General features: G+C 36.2%; 8 protein-coding genes across 8 annotated transcripts; 6 read left to right on the forward strand and 2 right to left on the reverse strand.

Moving 5' to 3' along the window:
* Positions 1 to 2,358: 2,358 nt before the first annotated feature.
* Positions 2,359 to 3,173, reverse strand: LOC110374831 (histidine-rich glycoprotein). Its single transcript, XM_064034368.1, has 4 exons — positions 3,165 to 3,173; positions 2,758 to 3,048; positions 2,515 to 2,681; positions 2,359 to 2,428 (listed from the first exon to the last, which is right to left on the reverse strand). The coding sequence occupies exons 1-4, from the start codon at positions 3,171 to 3,173 to the stop codon at positions 2,359 to 2,361; spliced, it is 537 nt and encodes a 178-aa protein (XP_063890438.1).
* A 454-nt stretch (positions 3,174 to 3,627) lies between these two features.
* On the forward strand, positions 3,628 to 4,478 carry LOC135116665 (histidine-rich glycoprotein-like; the record flags this gene model as incomplete). The annotated part of the gene is made up of 3 exons (XM_064034412.1): positions 3,628 to 3,981; positions 4,067 to 4,233; positions 4,319 to 4,478. Coding segments are annotated over 3 exons (591 nt in total), but the record flags the coding sequence as incomplete, so codon positions are not given.
* A 2,813-nt stretch (positions 4,479 to 7,291) lies between these two features.
* On the forward strand, positions 7,292 to 8,001 carry LOC135116824 (histidine-rich glycoprotein-like). Its single transcript, XM_064034402.1, has 3 exons — positions 7,292 to 7,570; positions 7,651 to 7,817; positions 7,905 to 8,001. Exons 1-3 carry the CDS (start codon positions 7,307 to 7,309, stop codon positions 7,972 to 7,974), a joined length of 501 nt encoding a protein of 166 aa, XP_063890472.1. The 5' UTR covers positions 7,292 to 7,306; the 3' UTR covers positions 7,975 to 8,001.
* A 2,316-nt stretch (positions 8,002 to 10,317) lies between these two features.
* On the forward strand, positions 10,318 to 10,989 carry LOC135116569 (cuticle protein 18.6-like). Its single transcript, XM_049847369.2, has 4 exons — positions 10,318 to 10,365; positions 10,442 to 10,588; positions 10,681 to 10,847; positions 10,920 to 10,989. Exons 1-4 carry the CDS (start codon positions 10,357 to 10,359, stop codon positions 10,987 to 10,989), a joined length of 393 nt encoding a protein of 130 aa, XP_049703326.2. The 5' UTR covers positions 10,318 to 10,356.
* Positions 10,990 to 13,366: 2,377 nt separating this feature from the next.
* On the forward strand, positions 13,367 to 14,117 carry LOC135116800 (cuticle protein 18.6-like). Its single transcript, XM_064034369.1, has 4 exons — positions 13,367 to 13,375; positions 13,473 to 13,619; positions 13,704 to 13,876; positions 13,952 to 14,117. Exons 1-4 carry the CDS (start codon positions 13,367 to 13,369, stop codon positions 14,019 to 14,021), a joined length of 399 nt encoding a protein of 132 aa, XP_063890439.1. The 3' UTR covers positions 14,022 to 14,117.
* Positions 14,118 to 14,574: 457 nt separating this feature from the next.
* On the forward strand, positions 14,575 to 16,320 carry LOC135116801 (histidine-rich glycoprotein-like). The gene is made up of 4 exons (XM_064034370.1): positions 14,575 to 14,586; positions 14,990 to 15,271; positions 15,713 to 15,879; positions 16,263 to 16,320. The coding sequence occupies exons 1-4, from the start codon at positions 14,575 to 14,577 to the stop codon at positions 16,318 to 16,320; spliced, it is 519 nt and encodes a 172-aa protein (XP_063890440.1).
* A 416-nt stretch (positions 16,321 to 16,736) lies between these two features.
* Positions 16,737 to 19,055, reverse strand: LOC135116802 (cuticle protein 19-like). Its single transcript, XM_064034371.1, has 4 exons — positions 18,985 to 19,055; positions 18,697 to 18,834; positions 16,892 to 17,058; positions 16,737 to 16,806 (listed from the first exon to the last, which is right to left on the reverse strand). The coding sequence occupies exons 1-4, from the start codon at positions 18,994 to 18,996 to the stop codon at positions 16,737 to 16,739; spliced, it is 387 nt and encodes a 128-aa protein (XP_063890441.1). The 5' UTR covers positions 18,997 to 19,055.
* An 858-nt stretch (positions 19,056 to 19,913) lies between these two features.
* LOC135116827 (cuticle protein 19-like) lies at positions 19,914 to 20,477 on the forward strand. Its single transcript, XM_064034408.1, has 3 exons — positions 19,914 to 20,062; positions 20,143 to 20,309; positions 20,394 to 20,477. Exons 1-3 carry the CDS (start codon positions 19,925 to 19,927, stop codon positions 20,461 to 20,463), a joined length of 375 nt encoding a protein of 124 aa, XP_063890478.1. The 5' UTR covers positions 19,914 to 19,924; the 3' UTR covers positions 20,464 to 20,477.
* Positions 20,478 to 20,551: the final 74 nt, after the last annotated feature.

Here is a 20,551-nt window from a genome sequence, read left to right on the forward strand (position 1 = left end):
TGTAATATTTGTATTGCTCTACTACGTACTTGGTGTTTTCCTGCGGTTTCATCCACGTCCCATGGGAACTATTGTCCGTACCTGGATAAAATATACACATTGTTACTCTGAGATAGTCTCGCTTCTCAAATGTGAAATAATTCTTCAAACCGGTCCAGTAGTTTCGCAGGGTGCAAAACAAACAAAGAAAATAATATTTCTACTTTATTATATTCTTATAGATAGTATAAATACAGAGAACACGCCGACTGCGCTAAACATTATTTTTCTTGAGGAGCTAACAACAAAATCGAAATTGGTATTTGGAGCAGAAACAGTAAAAATTGTTGTGTTGTGTACATTATTATTTCCCTTTTAATAAGGTGTGATCTATCTGATCTGAGGGCACGGCAGTGCCCCAGCCAAGACTCGAGCAAAACGGGCACGGCCGTACTATCTTTTCTCGAAGCGTTTCGCGGCTATTTCAGCCCCCTGTATCTTCCATGTGAACAAAGCTAAGAGTTTAAGTTTTCGATGACCAAGAGTAAGTATTAGAACAAGCTCAGTCTCAAAATTACAAGACATTTGAATAAACAGTTTACGAGTTATGAGCGATCAAAGTTACACCATTTTGTCACTGACTCACTCACTGACCGATCATCAAAAGTCTAAGGTACTTCTAGCAAACTTAGAACCTTCAAATTTGGCACCAAGATAGGTTATTAGCTACATATAAAGGGAAAATTATAAAAACCTTAAAACTTAAAAAAAAATAGGAAACAAATTTATATTTGCGGTTTTTCAAGAACATTGTGTATGTATTTTGACTGCATTGATAACTTTGTTATTTATTTATGTACAAAATGTCACTATTTGTTTTATTGTTACGTAATAAAATATACCACTATTGTTATTATGTATTAAATATACTTACATTTGAATAAAAAAGCTAGGTTAAAATGAAATGAATAATCATAAAATCCAGATAAAATCTTTCATATTAATGCAGTGCAATAAATACTGCATGCTCGCTCGATAGATGGCTTTGTTCTGGTCTAAATCGCGCTATGGTTTCGTTACATAGCTTAGTATAAGTAGTACTAAAAAAAAAACGAATAATTTCATGTGATAGCGCCATTTACCTCTGAAATAGATCTCTTTTATTCTAAAAGATATTCGATTCAAGAATTCGAAATGTTTTAGTTAAAAAAAATGTTGTTTACGTGCTACTTTAGGTGTAAATATTTAGTTTGTTATATATTTAGTTACTTGCATGTAAGTTAATTTAATTTGTTATATACTTAGAGAAGAAAGAGACCTACAAAAAATAAATTAGATCCCACCAAAAACATTGAATGTAAAAAAAAAGCCAATCCTCTACGCAATTCCTCCACCGTAAAAAGTTTTGAGATCGCATAGAAGCCGAGTCCTGTTCAACTTTATTTGTAATAATAAATCAATATTTTGTGACTATATCAATAGTTTTGTTCACATTACAATAATATTGTCTTGGCCATGAGCACAAGTTAAAAGTCGCTCCTTGAAATAATGTGTTGAATTGATAAATATATATTATGGACATGATTTTACGATTGGACTGATTGGAATTTGAGATCACCATGGACTAAACATGCGCCATAGTACATGTGCAGTTCATTGATGTTGGATGATACTGACTGTCGGTCATTTAGTAACAATCGAATAAACTAAAAGTATTTAATTATTTGATTTTAAACTTCATGTTTGACTTTCACCTCTCCAAGATATGCTGTATTATATTTGTAGTTTATTGTGCTCATGGCCAAGTCAATATTATTGTAAAGTGAACGAAACTATTGATATAGTCACAAAATATTGATTTATTATTACAAATAAAGTTGAACAGGACTTGGCTTCTATGCGATCTCAAAACTTTTTACGGTGGAGGAATTGCGTAGAGGATTGGCTTTTTTTTTACATTCAATGTTTTTGGTGGGATTAAACGACAGTCCAGCTGAAACGTAGTGCTTTTTGCTAGGCAAGTATGTACGCATATTATATTAAACTTTTAAAACGTTAAAAAAAAGTATGTCTCCAATTACAAGGGATAGCTAGTTAGAAAATATTACATTTTATGTGGTTCTGGATGCTAAAGTATTAGGTATATTTGTACAGTAAGAGTGTCTTTTACTATGATTTTAAAAACACTTGACTTAGATATTCTGAGTCAAAAGAAGGGTTTTAGTTCGAAGAAGAACAGAAAAGATTAAATTGTGGTATAAAGATATTTATTTAAATATATTTACAAAATAATACATTCTTTGAGGCTCAATAAACAACATTCTTATAATAAACGTTAACAGATAAAATTATTCAACAGTCAGGGTTCAGTGGTCAGGATCAGTGGTGGTGGTGGTGTTCAGGAACAATGTGTACGGCATGACCCTCGTACTTCACGTTGGCGTTGAACCTGTAAAATATGAAAGAAACAATGAGAGAAATCCTTCCGATCAATTGTCATCATTTTGTGGGATTATATTCTGTGATTACACTCACCCGGTCTTCTTGTCAGCATGATACTCAACGATCCTGACGGTGCCGTCGGGTTGATGCAGACTGTACACGCCCTTCACGACGTGACCGTCACGAGACTCGTGCTGAGATTTCTTGTCGCCGGTGTGAGGGTCCACCACTTTGTATGCGAACTCGTACTTAGGGTGAGACTGTAGGAAAAGTGCTGGTTAATTATTTAACTTGAATTTGAATAATATAGGATTTAAGATCAGAGACTCAGCGTACATAGTACTCGACGTGTTTCTCAGTGGCTTTGCCGTGGTGCTGCTTGATGCTCTGTGAGGAGGAGGCGTGGCCGTGGTGTTCCTCGTGGTGTCCGTGGTGATGCTCCTCCTGGTGCTGCTCGTGCTGCTCCTCATGATGTTCCTCGTGGTGTACGGGCTCGTGCTTGCTCTCGTGAGTTTGGTGCAGTACGATGCTCTGCGATGACACAGCGTGACCGTGACCGTGCTGGTAGTCGTGACCGTGCTGCGGCCTCGCAGCGGTCATCGCGACCAAAGCGGCTACTAGGAAGATCTAAAACATGAAAATAATGAGAAAATAAGAAAATGTGCGAACAGATTCAATTGTTCACTTGGAATATATCACTAGGGATATCATTTCAAGCCATTGGTTTTGATATGAGCTTTTACCTTGTACATTTTGATTGTTTAAAGGTAGGTACTGTTTACCGTTGGAATACCAAGCTGTGACTGATAACTTACCAGTAAACAAATTTTCTTTTTATATGACTTGAATTTAATTAAAGTTTGCAATACCTTAAAAACCTGAAACTAGTTTATTAAAAAGTGCGTAACGCGTATAAGCATTAAGTTAATCTTGGTTGAGAAAGTATTGTATTAATTAATGAAAGTTGCATATTTTCAGTCGAGGTCATAGGCCAAAAACTCGTATTTCAACTGATTTGAGTTGTAAATGTGTCGTAAACATATGTGGTCCCTTTAAAAATATAAAAGAAAAAATATCTACAGAATATCATCAGTCAATGATCAGTACTCGAGGAGTTAAGAATACAAATCTCGAAAATGTTTAAAGTACGAATCGAAACTTAATATTAGTAGCATTTCGAAAAAATATTTTCTAATGACTTAATTTTTACCATATTTAATCTTAATTCAGAATCAAATTCATTTATTTACTACGCTGTTTACCTCACAGATTTTCCTAGCCATCGCTCTCGTAGCCGCGGTGAGCGCGCGGCCGCAACACGGTCACGACTACCAGCACGGTCACGGTCACGCTGTGTCATCGCAGAGCATCGTACTGCACCAAACTCACGAGAGCAAGCACGAGCCCGTACACCACGACGAACATCATGAGGAGCAGCACGAGCAGCACCAGGAGGAGCATCACCACGGACACCACGAGGAACACCACGGCCACGCCTCCTCCTCACAGAGCATCAAGCAGCACCACGGCAAAGCCACAGAGAAACACGTCGAGTACTATGTATGAGACACTTCTGATATTTAACAATCTTTTACCTACAGTCATATTTGGAAGAATATTGCTTATTGTGTTATATATGTTGCAGTCTCACCCTAAGTACGAGTTCGCGTACAAAGTAGAAGACCCTCACACAGGTGACAAAAAATCACAACATGAATCACGAGACGGGCATGTTGTGAAGGGCGTGTACAGTCTGCACGAGCCTGATGGTACCATCAGGATTGTGGAGTACCATGCTGATAAGAAGACCGGGTGAGTGTGAAATAGCATTAGCACACGGATATTTATAGGTACGTACGTATTTTATATCTCTAATGTTCATTTTTCTTTGTCACAGATTCAACGCTAACGTAAAGTTCGTGGGTCACGCCAAACACATTGTTCCTGAACATCATCACCATCACTGATTTCAAACTCCTGACCTCACTGCGCTGTTAACCTATCCTTTAAGTTGTTGATTATTGACGCTATGTTTTGTTGTAAATAGTTAACTAAATAAATAAATTATTATGAATCCACCTATAGTTACGTTGTTTTTCATCACATTTATTTTTATAAATTAAATGTCTCATCACTCTTTTTCAACACTCATCACTATCTATTTTGCTTCACTACAAATGTATACGTTTGTTTTGAACAGTAAAGCCACGTATTCACTGGGAAACAATGTTTCAGATACACAGTTTCTGAAACATCACGTAGATGTTTACAGCAACAATGTTTCGGAAATTCTGTCGTCCACATCGTCCACAGAAACAAAATAACACGTATATATTGTTTCTGAAACGGTGTTTATAAACAATTGTTTCTCAGTGAATACATGGCTTTATGGCTTTAACTTCCAATAATAATAACTTGACTGTCACAAGGTTGTCAGTGGGTTATGCTGCGTCTTAGAATAAATAATAATAATATAAAAAAAAATATGTTTACAAGAAAAAATAACTAATCCAACAGAAAAAAGGGTTTCTTATTTGTCCATAGATTTATTTGTTTGTATTTGTGTGTGTTTGTTTTCTGCTCATTTGTGTGTAAAATAAATGGTTTTTCTTTCTTTCTTCTTCTTCTTTCTTTCTTTATTACAAGGATTAAAATATGAACAACGATTAATTCGGAAGCTGTATTCTTTGATAGTGGTCCACCCGAACTAGGTTTTATTTAAACATGTGTTTCACGACATCAGTTTACAATCCAGAGTTTTATTATGGCAGAAAGAAGCTCTCAAATTGTTTCTAAAAACCTTTGCAATCGCTTATTTCAATACATGTTGTCGTTAGTTGTCGTAACTAGACTATTTGGGTTCTTGAGTTTAAGTTAATATTAGAATTTTAAAGCTAATTAGTAAAATGCCATACTTAATGCTTTCTCCATTCATGCTTTATAAGATAGTCATATTATCCGATGCATGTTGCAACTAGCAAATTTTTGAAAATTCGCTTACTTGTATGGGCTTAATGAAGTATGATATAAGGTCAAAGTAACGCACAGTTATAGACGTTATAACTGTATTATTAGTAAAAATCTGTTCATTTCAGTATATCTAAAAAAACGATTATTTATAAAGAAAAAACTTTACAGTTACTATAAATGTTGTAACTAATGAACAAAGTTCGAAAAAAAATATCTAGTCATGATTAAACATATGTAGGTACACACTTTATACATACATACAATATCTCTTTTAGGGTTTAGCTTACACAGTTTCAGGACGGTACAACCGCACAGCGTAAAGCTTTATGTGTGCAAAAATGATGAATGGCGATATTAATATGATGTATATGTCACTGGAAAATAACAAGATGCGTAAGTTTATCAATTTTATAGATAGTTGATCAACTCCTGGAAAATAACAAACGGCAGTTGAAATGTACTATTTTAACGCATTGAATTCTAGCTAATTGGTCAACTTACGGTACCTAGCCGTAATTTAATAATTAACTAAGTATGCTACAAGTGAAATCATCCACAAATGGGCCAATCATTGCCCAGTGTACTATCTGACGATACACTATTATCCGCCACTTAATACACTTTTCTCTGATTGGTCGATAGCATTTAGCAAGTGTTTATTCATAGAGCTTTACCAATCAGCGTTCACCTCACCTTTGTCGAATCCTTTAACGGCAAGACGCCGTAAATTAATGAACGTACTAAAATACATACTTACGTTACATAGTTCATTTCAAATGCCGTTTATTATTATTTTCCGAAAGTTGATCAAGTACCTAGAAAATTCATCAACTTACGTGTCTTGTTATTTTCCGGTTACATAATAATATACAAACCATTTTTAGGTAAATATCAGCAGTTGGCGGAGTTGTGGGATAAATATGGGCCTCATGCGTATTCTTGTTCTCGGAATTTAGTCGGTGGTTAAAAGAAAAAAAAACTTAATTTCATTAATAAAAAATAAATTCCCGTCTCTTCGTCTTTTTTTTCACATAGACAAAAGTTAAAAATCGTAGAACGAAAAGATTAAAACACAATAATTATTTATCTACTATTGTTGAATCGAAGCTACATGAAGCTTCAAGAAAAATTTATCGATACTAATATCATAAAGCTGAAGAGTTTGTTTGTTTGTTTGAACGCGTTAATCTCAAGAACTACTGGATCGATTTGAAAATTTATTTCAGTGTTATCTTTTTATCGGGGTTCGTGCCGTGGTTCCTACGGGATGCGGGTGAAACCGCTGACAGAAGCTAGTGTTGAATATTAATTTATAAACTAAAATGGACTATGCCAGTTACATTTGTGTTAGGATACAAAGGAAAAAAGAATTCACACGCTCATCTCACACTACTCCAGACACATCGACAAGGCCATACTCTTCTAATCTGAAGTTCTATGAAAATAATGCCTTACCAAGAACATTACAAAGGGGCGAGTAGTACTGTTATCTCACGTCTAAAAATAGGGTCAACTTAATTAAATGAAAGTCATTGCCCTCCACCAAAGAAAGTAATAAAATACGTAATTATAAGATTTAATACACTCAAGGTCGCCTTATAGCAATTTTATGGCAAACTGGTCGGTCAAGTGTACAACTTATTGCGTAAAACTATATTGCAGGTCCTTTTAAAGTGTATAAAAAGTAAAATTCTTCACTGAAACAGTATCATTGACTGTTCAATTATCCAAGAATTAAGAATACCAATCAAAATGTATAAGGTATATTTTTACATACTAATTATGTAATAATATTCAAGTAAAAAAAAAAACATACTGAATAATTCTAAATAGTAAATATACATATTTAAAAAGTAAATATTATAAACAATTTATAAATATTTTACAGCTCTTCCTAGTAGCCGCGTTTGTAGCGATGACCGCTGCGAGGCCGCAGCACGGTCACGACTACCAGCACGGTCACGGTCACGCTGTGTCATCGCAGAGCATCGTACTGCACCAAACTCACGAGAGCAAGCACGAGCCCGTACACCACGAGGAACATCATGAGGAGCAGCACGAGCAGCACCAGGAGGAGCATCACCACGGACACCACGAGGAACACCACGGCCACGCCTCCTCCTCACAGAGCATCAAGCAGCACCACGGCAAAGCCACTGAGAAACACGTCGAGTACTATGTATGAGAATTGTTCATTTGTATCATTACCTTTTGTTACCATTTTTCGTGATACATTACTAACTGATCCATTTTCAACAGTCTCACCCTAAGTACGAGTTCGCGTACAAAGTGGTGGACCCTCACACCGGCGACAAGAAATCTCAGCACGAGTCTCGTGACGGTCACGTCGTGAAGGGCGTGTACAGTCTGCATCAACCCGACGGCACCGTCAGGATCGTCGAGTACCATGCTGACAAGAAGACTGGGTAAGTGCGGTGATAGATATTAACCCAAACAAAAAAAAACATGTTTGGTAGGAAAGTCATTACTCATTGTTTCTTTAATTTTTACAGATTCAACGCCAACGTGAAGTACGAGGGTCATGCCGTGCACATTGTTCCTGAACATCATCACCACCACTGATCTGATATTAGACAAACTTTTTGTTATTATAAACCTACACGTTTTAATTGTTGATTGTTTAAGCTATTCTAAGCTATGTGATGTAAATAATATGAAATAAATAATTTTAATTTATAATTTCGCCGTACTTAATTTCGGACCCTGTTGTGTAAAATTACATAATAACATTATTGTTATTTTTCACATTCACATAGGAACTTGACTTAGAAAATCACTTTACATTAACATTCGTAAACTACATATATACCTACTGTATTTTTGATATATCTACTTCTACATCTTTAAATATTGAGTATGATAGTAACATAAAGATATTAGCCCTTTTAGATTACCGATGTACCAAATCTTGAGGTCCTATATCTGAATTATGATTGAATCTAAAATTGTACGTTACACGTAAGGCAAAACTTTAAGCATAGAAAATACAGAACCAACCTAAAACTTCTATTCTCAAAGAAAATTTTCCCAAACTCTTTTCTTGGCGCAGTGACTTTTTTAAGTGAGACGATCAAAGATTTTATTCATATCAATCAACAAAGTTATTTTTTGCCTGCATAGAAACAAAGTCGGAAGCCCTAAAAACTTTTCGTCGGCTGATAGTTGGTTTGGGCTCATAAATCAGTAGGGATGAAGATGAATAAATCCACACGTAACGACTATCAGGTATTTATCCGTTGTCAAACCAAGTTAAAACTTTGATTGAATTCTCATTTTCAAAAAAGCAAAAGTCCAACCGCTGGGCCCACAGTCTGACTTTCAGGTCTGCAGTGTGGACGTAGGTAGGCTAGATATCCGGTAATTTGACTATTGTGAAACTAATTTTCAACTCAGAAGCATCATTGTTTACGGCCTTATGTAATTAGGTACTTTATCAAAGCTTAATATAAAAATAGGTTCTGTTTAAAGTTAAATAGATTATTAAGCCGTTGCAAATACTTACTAAGCCTTCTGCATATTTAGTGTGCGATACAGTTTTACTAACATAACTGGTCAGAATTGTTTAAGTCCACCAGACAACCTCTGACCACGGGTGTCAGAAAGATTGCTATCGAGATACCAGCAGGGCATAACGCCAACTTGTTTTACACACTGTATAAGGGTTCGTGCCTGTTAAAAAAGTGTTACATACCATCTCTGACTGTTACCTACAGACATAATTTACCAGCTTTTAGTAGTTTAGCTTTGTATTTGTAAAAGAAACACAGCATAGTAATTATGCATTCCTAAAAAAAAATGCATGCACTCGTATGTGATGTCCTCCTAGCCGATTATCGGCTACGGCGGCTGTTCTCATTTAAGGAGATCAGCCAATTGCGCAGGACATATTATAGTGCACAAGCATTTGCGCAGACGCAGGTGCACTCCCTATTCCTTCACTCTCATAATCCGATGGGACGGCAATCCGACACGACCGGAGAGAGATCAGGCGCAGGACCGACATTTACGTGCTCTCCGATGCACGGGTTTATCAATCACCAACTTCCAGGCTCCGGGCTGCTTTGTGAAAGTCTTCTAAAACCCACAAAGCGATTTCGGCCCGACTCGGGAATCGAACCCGAGACCTCGTGCTCAGCAGCCGCACTTGCGACAGCTAGACCAACGAGGCACTCGTATGTAAAGTGACATCTAATGATAAAGTTACTATTCTACCTAAGATTTCGCTTTTCACGCCAATAATACCTAAAACGAAAGGTACACAGATAATCAGGATCCTGGAATGGAAATAGGCTACTTTTTATCAAGGTGTGTTAAATAGTTCTCAAGACGCGTTTCCAGCTCTGAAGAACAACCAGCAGGTGAGTAAATAATCATTATCTCAAATTATCAATTAGATACTTAACCTACACTAACTGCTTAGTAAATTATAACGAGCTGAAAAAAATATTTTGTACTACTTCAGAAAATGGTCTGTTTAGCGGTAATGTAGCGGTAGGGGCCCCTAGGTAACTGGGTTGAGGGGGTCAGATAGGAAGTCACTCCATTGTACTCAGCTGCATTAGTTAGACTGGAATCCTAACGTAGTTGAAAAAACCTTTTTAGTATTGTATGCAATAAACAAAAATGATTCTCCCATAACGTAAAAGAGTGTAAAAGTAATGTTTATTTTCAACACGGATAGATTTTGAAATAATTATCAAATTATCACCTCTCCTACATTTCTTCAATTGATACCGAAAGTTAATTCAGCTTTTACTTCGATTTACTGCATTCTCATTAGTGAAGGACAGTCCAATTATTTTTATGTTAAACTGGTATTTCGAGAGTATTGCGACAAACTGTCTCATACTCCCTTTAATAATGTGTATAAAAGACAAATTGAATATTGGAATATTATCAGTCATTACTCAGTACTCTAAGAGTAAATAACACAAAATATCCAAAATGTACAAGGTAAAGATACATCGGCCTCATAATTTTATATTATAGACAAAATAAAAAATATCTTTAATAATCCTTATTATTGCAGATCTTCCTAGTTGCCGCTTTGGTCGCAATGGTGTCTGCCCGACCACAAGAAGGCCATGGTCACGACCACCATAACGGCCACGCCTCCTCCTCACAAAGCATCAAGCAGTACCACGGACATGGCACAGAGAAACACGTCGAGTACTATGTATGACGATCTTCTGCGTATTCTCACTCAACAATCTTTCATGCTTTTATCTGGCTACGAATTGACATAACTAATGACTTTATTTCCTACAGTCTCACCCTAAGTACGAGTTCGCGTACAAAGTGGTGGACCCTCACACCGGCGACAAGAAATCTCAGCACGAGTCTCGTGACGGTCACGTCGTGAAGGGCGTGTACAGTCTGCATCAACCCGACGGCACCGTCAGGATCGTTGAGTATCATGCTGACAAGAAGACTGGGTGAGTGTGATTCAATAAATTAAAACAGCGATTGGTGAGACTTCTTTTACTAACTGATAATCTTGTCTCCAGATTCAACGCTAACGTAAAGTACCAGGGTCACGCTAAACACATTGTTCCTGAACACCATCATCATCACTGATTCAGCGATAGATAAATTTCTTTATTGTTGTAAATTTACTTTTAATCGTTTTTTATGATTGTTATGTTTTGTAAATAATAAATAAATATATTACTCCACCTATCTCCGTCTAATCTTTTTTGAACATTCATTTTACACACCTAATTTTGTGTTGAAGACGTCAATACAACAACGATTTTTATTTCATAGCAGAAAATAATCATCATCCTCCGAGCCTTTTTCCCAAACTATGTTGGGGTCGGCTTCCAGTCTAACCGGATTCAGCTGAGTACCAGTGCTTTACAAGAAGCGACTGCCTATCTGAACTCCTCAACTCAGTTACCCGGGCAACCCGATACCCCTTGGTTAGACTGGTGTCAGACTTACTGGCTTCTGACTGCCCGTAACGACTGCCAAGGATGTTCAATGACAGCCGGGCAAAAAGGATGTTCATAGCAGAAAATAATAAGAATTACTAAATAACCTCAGATAAAAGGAATTTCCAAACAAAAAATAACGGTGCTGATGTACTATTTAATGACACATACTTATTTGCCCAGCCGGTGTGTTTCTCAAGGGCCGTAAACCTCTCTTACGAACCAAAACCAATTTAGTTAAGAATGTAGTTTGTTTCCCTTCAAAAATAATATCCAGATTCGCCAGGATACGTTGCCCGTAGTAAAGACAGTCTGTTATACCATCTTCAAACAGAACAAAAGCCATTGTTCGAATATTACTAAGTGCCCCCCTGTTCGGTTATGTGGATAAAACTGATTTCAACTTTTTTTTTTTGGTATTGCATCTTGCAGTTCAGGCTAGGAGGCCGTGTACGGCTTAACCGGACTTTTCTCTGTAGATGCCTAGAATTTAAGGCCTCCAGCCAGGGGAAATGATTTCAGCCTTGAGCAACACGCTTTTATTATGTCGACCGGTATGTAATGGAATCTAAACTAAGGAAAATTGGCAGCTGTACATGTAGTCTTCATGACAATACAATAATGTAGTGCCTACTGACATACTGATCTAACTATGGAGCCGAAAGATATGAACTGGAACTTTATCATGGAATATTGTAAGATAGCTGTAGTTAGACTTGTTAGAAAAGTCTTGTGTTGAACTTTCATCACGATTAGGTTACAGGGCTATTGATGAAGCCGCATTTTTTTGGCTTTTACATGCATTTATGAAAGCGTGTATTATATTTTTTTTATCTATTCATTTATTTTAATAATATAATATCCTGATTAGAACTGGAACAACCAATATGAGACCAATTCGAATAAAACAAAAATAATGTACAGGTAATATTGAGCAAGCGTGGTGATTAACGCTCAATCCTTCTCCATGTGGAACAATAAATAGGCTGTAACTACAACTAATGTCCAGGTATTGAAAGTGACTTGAATATATATTAAAAAGACAATTAAAAACCATACCTATTAGATGCATGTTATTGGAATAAGAATACAATGAAAGAAAATTACTTTCTAGATTTATGTATACATTCACGATTATGGGTCATAAGTTATAATATGATTAAGATACATCTTCATCAATAACTGCGTAATCGCATGTACTTTCACTAGGTATAACTGATTTTATAATTTGAGTTAAATCGTTTATAAGTATTTGAAAAAAGTAATGCACTTAGTAGATACCATTCAACAATCGGTTAACCAATGAGTAAAACGGTCCAATTAACAACCTCCTTTTTTGAAGTCGGTTAAAAATAGTACATAGTGATTAGGTAGGTATGCGTTAATTTATGTCATAGTGGTACCATTTGTTACTCATCTGCATAATAATATTACGTCGAAGTTCAAATAAACTATCTACAAGAATAAAGTATGATTGAGAATGAAACCACTATGAAGTCTGTAAAATTCTAAGAAAATATGTTTGTTTAAGTATTGAGTAAAATTTTGTATTGTGAGAGTTGGGACTGTTAGCTCTGCCTAGACAGTATAAGGTTTGCTGTCCGTGCGAAATAGCTGGCATGGAACGCTGTTGAAAAGACGGAGAAATAGCAATAATTTTATCACGAGATTTAAATTATATTTTGGTAAAAGCAAGTGTTTGTACTTTGTACTAATTATAGATACTGGTAAGCACCTACTCAGATATTTCATCAAAATGTAGGACAAAAAACGGAAAATTTTTTTTGGCGAATGCCATTGCCCTCTCGTAAAAAAAGAAGTTTATTGATATTAAAACAATTCAAGGTTAACTTTCCGGAGCAAGTTATATTCGGTAAACTGGTTTTCCATAAATTTTTAGCGTATTGCAAAAACTGTCTCACTGTCCCTTTAGTAAAATTGTATAAAAAGAAAAATTAAGTACTGGGGTGATATCAGTCATCATTCAGTACTCCAAGAGTTAAGAATACAATTATAGCAAAATGTACAAGGTATTAAAAGCTTAAAAAAAATAATATAAAACTTCACACTTTAATATTTTTTTTTCTAAAATCAGCAATAAACAAGTGCAATTTTATTATTAAACAGATCTTCCTATTTGCTGCTGTTCTCGCGGTTGCCGTAGCGCGACCTCAAGAAGGCCACGGTCACGACCACCACCACGGCCACGCCTCCTCCTCACAGAGCATCAAGCAGCACCACGGACATGGCACAGAGAAACACGTCGAGTACTATGTAATGATGATTCTCAAATCTTAACATTTAAATCCATGTTTTCTATGATTTATTTATAACATAGGTAACTAACCACCATATTTCCCACAGTCTCACCCTAAGTACGAGTTCGCGTACAAAGTGGTGGACCCTCACACCGGCGACAAGAAATCTCAGCACGAGTCTCGTGACGGTCACGTCGTGAAGGGCGTGTACAGTCTGCATCAACCCGACGGCACCGTCAGGATCGTCGAGTACCACGCTGACAAGAAGACCGGGTGAGTGGAGTGACATAAGAATTAATCATTGGCTTATGTAACTGTTAATTAATACATTGTTTTTCGTATCTACAGATTCAACGCCAACGTTAAGATCGAGGGTCACGCCGTGCACATTGTTCCTGAACACCACCACCACCACTGATTCTTTAGATTTGTCTAAATTTTACTGTTATGTCTAAGTCTGTTATGTGTTTCGTTAATATGTTAAATATTTAATAAACAATAGTCATTTTACTTATGTAATCGTTTTAATGTTTTCAATGATCTTTAGACCCTCGATAATGTGCTAACTTAAAGCAAGCACTATATTAAATTTGACAAAAATAGTAAATAGTCAACTTCAATCATCAACCATACACAAATATACCAAAATCAAAAGTCATTTATTCAAAGTACAACATAGCATACCTTATCATACCTAAATATGAAGACCCTTCGTTCAGAATATGTCATGTAATTGGATTGTTTTGTTGTGACACTAGGCATTGCTCATAGGCATTTCAGTTCATGCATTTACGAAAGTATTACAAACACTAGAGCGTTTCGTGTACCATTTCACCAAAATTGCTACTTTTATAATGAAATCAGTCTAGCTTTGATTACTTTTACGTTACTCATATAAAAGACCGTTGTTTTAGAGATTAGGTATCAGTTTATTTTTGAATTTACATAGAACAACAACTTTTGGAAACAAAATGGTGTTCAAGGTAAATAAACAAATTGAAAGATTTGAACTGTGGAAGTGAAATGTCTAGTGAAGTGCGTGTGTCGAAATCATTAATTTCTTAGTGAAACAGTGTTTTGGATTATTCTTGAAAATCTTCATAGACCAGTTCAGTTTCTATGTGACTTCATTCTGTCTAGCGTTGAATATTTTACATCAAACATCTACTGGCAGATATAATTACAACAAATTCAAAACCTGTTACTCTGTAGTATAATATCAATTTTCTGAGAATGTATGATGAGTACCATCCACCTTTGGCAGCTAAGCTTAAAAACAACATTTAAGTTAAACTTAGTTAACCTTAGCTGCGAGGCCTTCTAAACACATAACGGTCCCACTGTATCTTTTCATCATTCTTATCAAAATCATTTGTTACATTCAAGGTGCTGTGTGTCCTCACCCTTCTGGCTGTAGTCGCAAACTCGAAGACTGTCCACGAGCATGCATTTTCATCACAACATATATCCCGACACGATGGTCCCGCCCAAAAGGTTTACATCCATGAGCATGTCGAAGAGAAACATGAGAAAAAGCACGAAGCACCAAAGCATGAACATCATAAGAAAGAGGAACATCATAAGAAAGAAGAACATCACAAGAAGGAAGAACCGAAGAAGGAAGAGCATAAAAAAGAGACTCATCATCACAAACATGTCGACTATTATGTAAGTTTAACGTACCTACTTAATCTTGAAGTATACTCATGAAGTGCATCATATGATGAGGTAACCGCCTAAGCTGTGAAAATAAATATAAAATCAAAGTTCAGACAGACATTTTTCCACAGTTTCACCAGCGTCAAAGTCAAAGGGTTTTATTTCATATAGACCTATTACAGGTGCTTAAGAATCGACCGCAGAAACTACAGCCCTTACCGGGAAAAAATATAGCCTATGATACTCGGGAAAAGTGTAGCATTCCAGCAGTGAAAGAATTATACAAATTGGTTCCGGAGTTTCGGAGCCTTTACAAACCAACAAACTAGTATAGACTATAGATTAGATAAGTACCGATGGCCAACAAACTGGAGATCATGATTTTTTAATAAAAAATCAGCATAATTAAATAACTCCTTCAATTACTTACCAATTTGTTCAATTTACCAGGCTCATCCCAAATACAAGTTCGAGTACAAAGTAGAGGACCACCACACTGGTGACAAGAAGTCACTCCATGAGCATCGTGATGGAGACTCCGTGAAGGGCTACTATGAGCTGCACGAACCTGATGGCTCTGTTAGACATGTTGAGTACCACGCCGATAAGCATAGTGGGTGAGTAGACTGAGTTTGTCATAAAGTTGTCTATATTATCACGATATCAAGAACTTATGTTCGGACCAAAGACAAAAAAAATCGATAGAAGATAATTAAACTACATTAATGTAAAGGCCCAACTCGAAGTATAAATAGTAGATTATTTAACTATGTTACAACGACCCACAAAACATTTCATTTAATTTACATAAAGCTGTTTTCACATTTAATATACATAGATAAAGATATAGTGTTGAAAATGCAGAATTATTTCCAAAGTGAATAGTTACGCTCAAAATATTTTTCCAAGAGATTCCTTATATACTCTTATGGCCAAATCGCCCTAACTGGCATAATATACGCTTTAAGAACGTGTATCTTATTATAAGTCTTTTTTTCAGTTTCCACGCATCGGTGAAACATAGCACCCACCACATAGTGCCGAAGAAGCATCATTGAAATGATTGTAAATAACTTATTTAGTATTAAAGTATACTCGTTGGTTATCCTGTGATAATATAATTGTTATAAGTTACTTTACGATTGTTGAATAGTATAAGTTACCGAATAAAATTTTCCTGTCGAAATTCATTGTTTGATTTTTATTTTGCCTTATTGTATTTTAATATATTCTACCAGGCTAACAATAAGTGGCCGAGTTTCTACTAAATTCATTCAAAAGATACGATGTAACAATAATGAAAGCTTATAATTAGGTCTCATGATCACTGGATCAGCGAAGCAAGCAAATTCTGTATCAGTCAAAGGAAAAAAAACATATTTTCTACGTCATTCTCATTTAATCCTAGTAAGTATTATTGCACAACATAACAAAAACAAACTTAAAATTAGTGTCGTATGATTTGGTTTAAAAATCAGTAGTGGTGATGGTGTTCAGGGACGATGTGTACGGCGTGACCTTCGTACTTCACGTTGGCGTTGAATCTGTGAAGACAAAAGAGATATTGAGTAAAGCGTTTCTTTAAAAAAATTATCAGTTTTAGATTTATCTACGACTATGGTTCCTCACCCAGTCTTCTTGTCAGCATGGTACTCGACGATCCTGACGGTGCCGTCGGGTTGATGCAGACTGTACACGCCCTTCACGACGTGACCGTCACGAGACTCGTGCTGAGATTTCTTGTCGCCGGTGTGAGGGTCCACCACTTTGTATGCGAACTCGTACTTAGGGTGAGACTGTGGGAAATGTATTAGTTAGTTATGTTACAACAAATAAACTCTTTTGCAAAAAAAGCGGGCACCTATGCGAAATCTTAGTTTTAAGGACTTCACGTGTGTTTCAAAGGGTTTTAATGATTGTAGTATGTTTCTAGCATCAAAAGGGTTAGCCAAGCATGCGTGAGAGTGTATTCTAAATTTGAATTTTGTACAATTGCTAAGAAATTGGTTAAACCTTGTTTCGGACTAATTGCTGGCAGAAAGTTCGTCGGTGTTTTGAAAAGTTTTTGAAGTGATTTTCCGAAAACTGATAATGCAGTTTTAATTAATGATTAATGTAGCTTTTTGTTAGATCAAAACATTTTTGAAAAACTATGCGTATTTGATAAAATTTTCACCTGCTCTAAATGGGCTATACTGATGATTGATGGCAATGTTAAGAGTTTCGGTATTTTAGTGTAAAGTGTTCTACAGTTTAGATATTGTACCCACGTGTTTTTAAATATCGCTTTTACATAATTAAACTCTATTTAGAGGAGTATCAGTACATTGGGCTGCGACAAAACCAATTTAAAGTAAGCAGTGCCGATCACAACTCTTCTCCTTTCGGACTTTGACATTTAAAAAATATCAAATTTTGTGATAAATGTTAAAATTAACCACATGAAAAACGATGAGGAGGGTTTAAGCTATCTAAAAAGTCAAATTATTGCCGCGTTGAAGCTCTAGATAACTCCGTAGGTATCGGGTTACTAAACGATGATTTAGCTGAAAGGGAGTCAAGAATTCAAAATTATTGGCCAAACGTTTGTTTCTTAAGAAATGAGCAGATAGCCAATTATTGTTATGATTGTGCAGGCAAGTTTATTTAATAAAATGACAGTGGGATGAAAACACGCTATTTGAACGCTCAGACTTATAGATCTTCGGAGGTCTACGGAGTTTACCAAAAGACGGGGTTGTTTGAAAATCAGTGATTACGAGACCTTAAGACCTCGTGCTCACAGTCCATGCGCTATTTTCTGTATTTTGTAAAATTTCAAGACTTTAAAAAATGTCAAAGTCTTATAGGAGACGAGTTGTGATCGGCACTGCTTACTTTAAATTGGTTTTGTCGCAGCCCAATGTACTGATACTCCTCTAAATAGTGTTTAATTATGTAAAAGCGATATTTTAAAACACGTGGGTACAATATCTAATCTGTAGAACGCTTTACACTAAAATACCGAAACTTTTAACATTGCCATCAATCATCAGTATAGCCCATTTAGAGCAGGTGAAAATTTTATCAAATACGCATAGTTTTTCAAAAATGTTTTGATCTAACAAAAAGGTACATTAATCATTAATTAAAACTGCATTATCAGTTTTCTGAAAATCACTTCAAAAACTTTTTAAAACACCGACGAACTTTCTGCCAGTAATTAGTCCAAAACAAGGTTTAACCAATTTCTTAGCAATTGTACAAAATTCAAATTTAGAATACACTCTCACGCATGCTTGGCTAACCCTTTTGATGCTAGAAACATACTACAATCATTAAAACCCTTTGAAATACACGTGAAGTCCTTAAAACTAAGATTTCGCATAGGTGCCCGCTTTTTTTGCAAAAGAGTGTATGAACAAGTAGGTAATGCAAATGAACAGGTCTCATACATAGTACTCGACGTGTTTCTCTGTGGCTTTGCCGTGGTGCTGCTTGATGCTCTGTGAGGAGGAGGCGTGGCCGTGGTGTTCGTGATGATGGTGATCCTGTGCAGCGACCGCTGCTACAGCTACCGTGATGAGGAGGATCTAACGATAAAGATTACATTGTTACTATAATCCACTGCTTTGTTAAACAAATCCATATACCTATTGTACGGGATGAATATTTTCAGCCATTTTTGTTGATATTGCTCAGGTGGTAAATCACATCTTAGCTCCTAATTTATGCAAACTCACCTTAGTGAACATTTTTTGTTTGATTGTTTATTCTTCGAAAGGCAAGTGATAAGTGATTTTTGATAAAGAAACTCACGATTTTATATACAGTTGAAAAAGCAAGTTTAAGATAAAAACCTGAAATCTGAACGTACTTTCTGATAAAACGCGTTTTGTGGTAAGATCGCCGAATTTGTCAACACTTTGATTTAAAGGCAGTTGACCTCGTGTGATGTAAATCTTTTTGAAGCTTTTACGACTGAAATAAAAGTTATTTTAGTATAAGTTATGGAATATGGATACTGGCATGAATATTACATGGGTCTTCCATGAAATTGAACATAGAGGTTATATACGAGGGATGAGTAATTATCCATTACTTCTGTAACAGCGTGTGCATATGTAAGTATGTAAGACATATTTGAAGGATACTCAGATTCAAATCTACATTAAAATTCAGCTTTTCTTTCAAAGATTCTGCTAAATATTATATGCAGGACATAACGTCGGGGATGTCATCAAGACTTTCCATTTAGGAAATTGATGGAGGTATAGCTGCTGAACATTTTAATATTAGTGTTATTTAACTAATTACATAAACAGAAATGTGTTAAATATCGTATTACTGGAGTAAAGAAAGCTACTTTTACTCATACACTTATGTTCTCAAGGATATCAAGGCCTCACACATAACCAGCTTTTGGAACAATTCTTGTATCATTTTAATTTATTGACTACTTAATAAACTTGATTTCAGACTTACATATAAAATGTCCAGCACCCTTTGCTGAATCATCAGTTACCTCTGCATTTTTGAAGTAACCAACGTTTAAGAATAACAAAATGTTTACCAAGGTATTTTATTTTCTTCGAATAATTAATTGCAAAATAATTATTGTAACCCATTGATTGAATGTCTCCTAATACGTTATGAACTCGTTCACAGATCCTTCTAATCACGATGGCAGTAGCTATGGTCGCGGCACAAGACTACCACCATCACCACGGACACCACGAGGAACACCACGGCCACGCCTCCTCCTCACAGAGCATCAAGCAGCACCACGGCAAAGCCACAGAGAAACACGTCGAGTACTATGTAAGGATTACACTTTAATCTCATCCTTGTCAAGTTTAACTTATAACTGATATCGCAACTAACCACCACATTTCCCACAGTCTCACCCTAAGTACGAGTTCGCGTACAAAGTGGTGGACCCTCACACCGGCGACAAGAAATCTCAGCACGAGTCTCGTGACGGTCACGTCGTGAAGGGCGTCTACAGTCTGCATCAACCCGACGGCACTGTCAGGATCGTCGAGTACCACGCTGACAAGAAGACTGGGTGAGTAACCATAGACGTAGATAAATCTAAAAGTGATATTTTTTTTAAGAAAAGCTTTGCTCAAAATCTCTTTTGTCTTCACAGATTCAACGCCAACGTGAAGTACGAGGGTCACGCCGTGCACATCGTTCCTGAACACCATCACCACCACTGATTCAAATCTAGTCTACAAAACACAATTTAGTTCTTACCGCTGTTGATATTGTTGTTATATTAATTGTAATGCTCGTGTATAAAAGCAG

Source organism: Helicoverpa armigera, chromosome 4 (assembly GCF_030705265.1).
Source record: "Helicoverpa armigera isolate CAAS_96S chromosome 4, ASM3070526v1, whole genome shotgun sequence".
Taxonomy (NCBI): Eukaryota; Metazoa; Arthropoda; class Insecta; order Lepidoptera; family Noctuidae; genus Helicoverpa; species Helicoverpa armigera.

Coding starts and splice junctions, on each gene's coding strand:
- LOC110374831 (XM_064034368.1), bottom strand. Junction 2,682..2,757: donor AGAAACACGTCGAGTACTAT/GTACGCTGAGTC, acceptor CTTTTCCTACAG/TCTCACCCTAAGTACGAGTT. Junction 2,429..2,514: donor CATGCTGACAAGAAGACCGG/GTGAGTGTAATC, acceptor CATATTTTACAG/GTTCAACGCCAACGTGAAGT.
- LOC135116824 (XM_064034402.1), top strand. CDS start 7,307: ATGACCGCTGCGAGGCCGCAGCACGGTCACGACTACCAGCACGGTCAC. Junction 7,571..7,650: donor AGAAACACGTCGAGTACTAT/GTATGAGAATTG, acceptor CATTTTCAACAG/TCTCACCCTAAGTACGAGTT. Junction 7,818..7,904: donor CATGCTGACAAGAAGACTGG/GTAAGTGCGGTG, acceptor TAATTTTTACAG/ATTCAACGCCAACGTGAAGT.
- LOC135116569 (XM_049847369.2), top strand. Junction 10,589..10,680: donor AGAAACACGTCGAGTACTAT/GTATGACGATCT, acceptor TATTTCCTACAG/TCTCACCCTAAGTACGAGTT. Junction 10,848..10,919: donor CATGCTGACAAGAAGACTGG/GTGAGTGTGATT, acceptor TCTTGTCTCCAG/ATTCAACGCTAACGTAAAGT.
- LOC135116800 (XM_064034369.1), top strand. Junction 13,620..13,703: donor AGAAACACGTCGAGTACTAT/GTAATGATGATT, acceptor CCACCATATTTC/CCACAGTCTCACCCTAAGTA. Junction 13,877..13,951: donor CACGCTGACAAGAAGACCGG/GTGAGTGGAGTG, acceptor TCGTATCTACAG/ATTCAACGCCAACGTTAAGA.
- LOC135116801 (XM_064034370.1), top strand. Junction 15,272..15,712: donor ACAAACATGTCGACTATTAT/GTAAGTTTAACG, acceptor TCAATTTACCAG/GCTCATCCCAAATACAAGTT. Junction 15,880..16,262: donor CACGCCGATAAGCATAGTGG/GTGAGTAGACTG, acceptor TCTTTTTTTCAG/TTTCCACGCATCGGTGAAAC.
- LOC135116802 (XM_064034371.1), bottom strand. Junction 17,059..18,696: donor AGAAACACGTCGAGTACTAT/GTATGAGACCTG, acceptor CATTTCCCACAG/TCTCACCCTAAGTACGAGTT. Junction 16,807..16,891: donor CATGCTGACAAGAAGACTGG/GTGAGGAACCAT, acceptor TTGTCTTCACAG/ATTCAACGCCAACGTGAAGT.
- LOC135116827 (XM_064034408.1), top strand. CDS start 19,925: ATGGCAGTAGCTATGGTCGCGGCACAAGACTACCACCATCACCACGGA. Junction 20,063..20,142: donor AGAAACACGTCGAGTACTAT/GTAAGGATTACA, acceptor CATTTCCCACAG/TCTCACCCTAAGTACGAGTT. Junction 20,310..20,393: donor CACGCTGACAAGAAGACTGG/GTGAGTAACCAT, acceptor TTGTCTTCACAG/ATTCAACGCCAACGTGAAGT.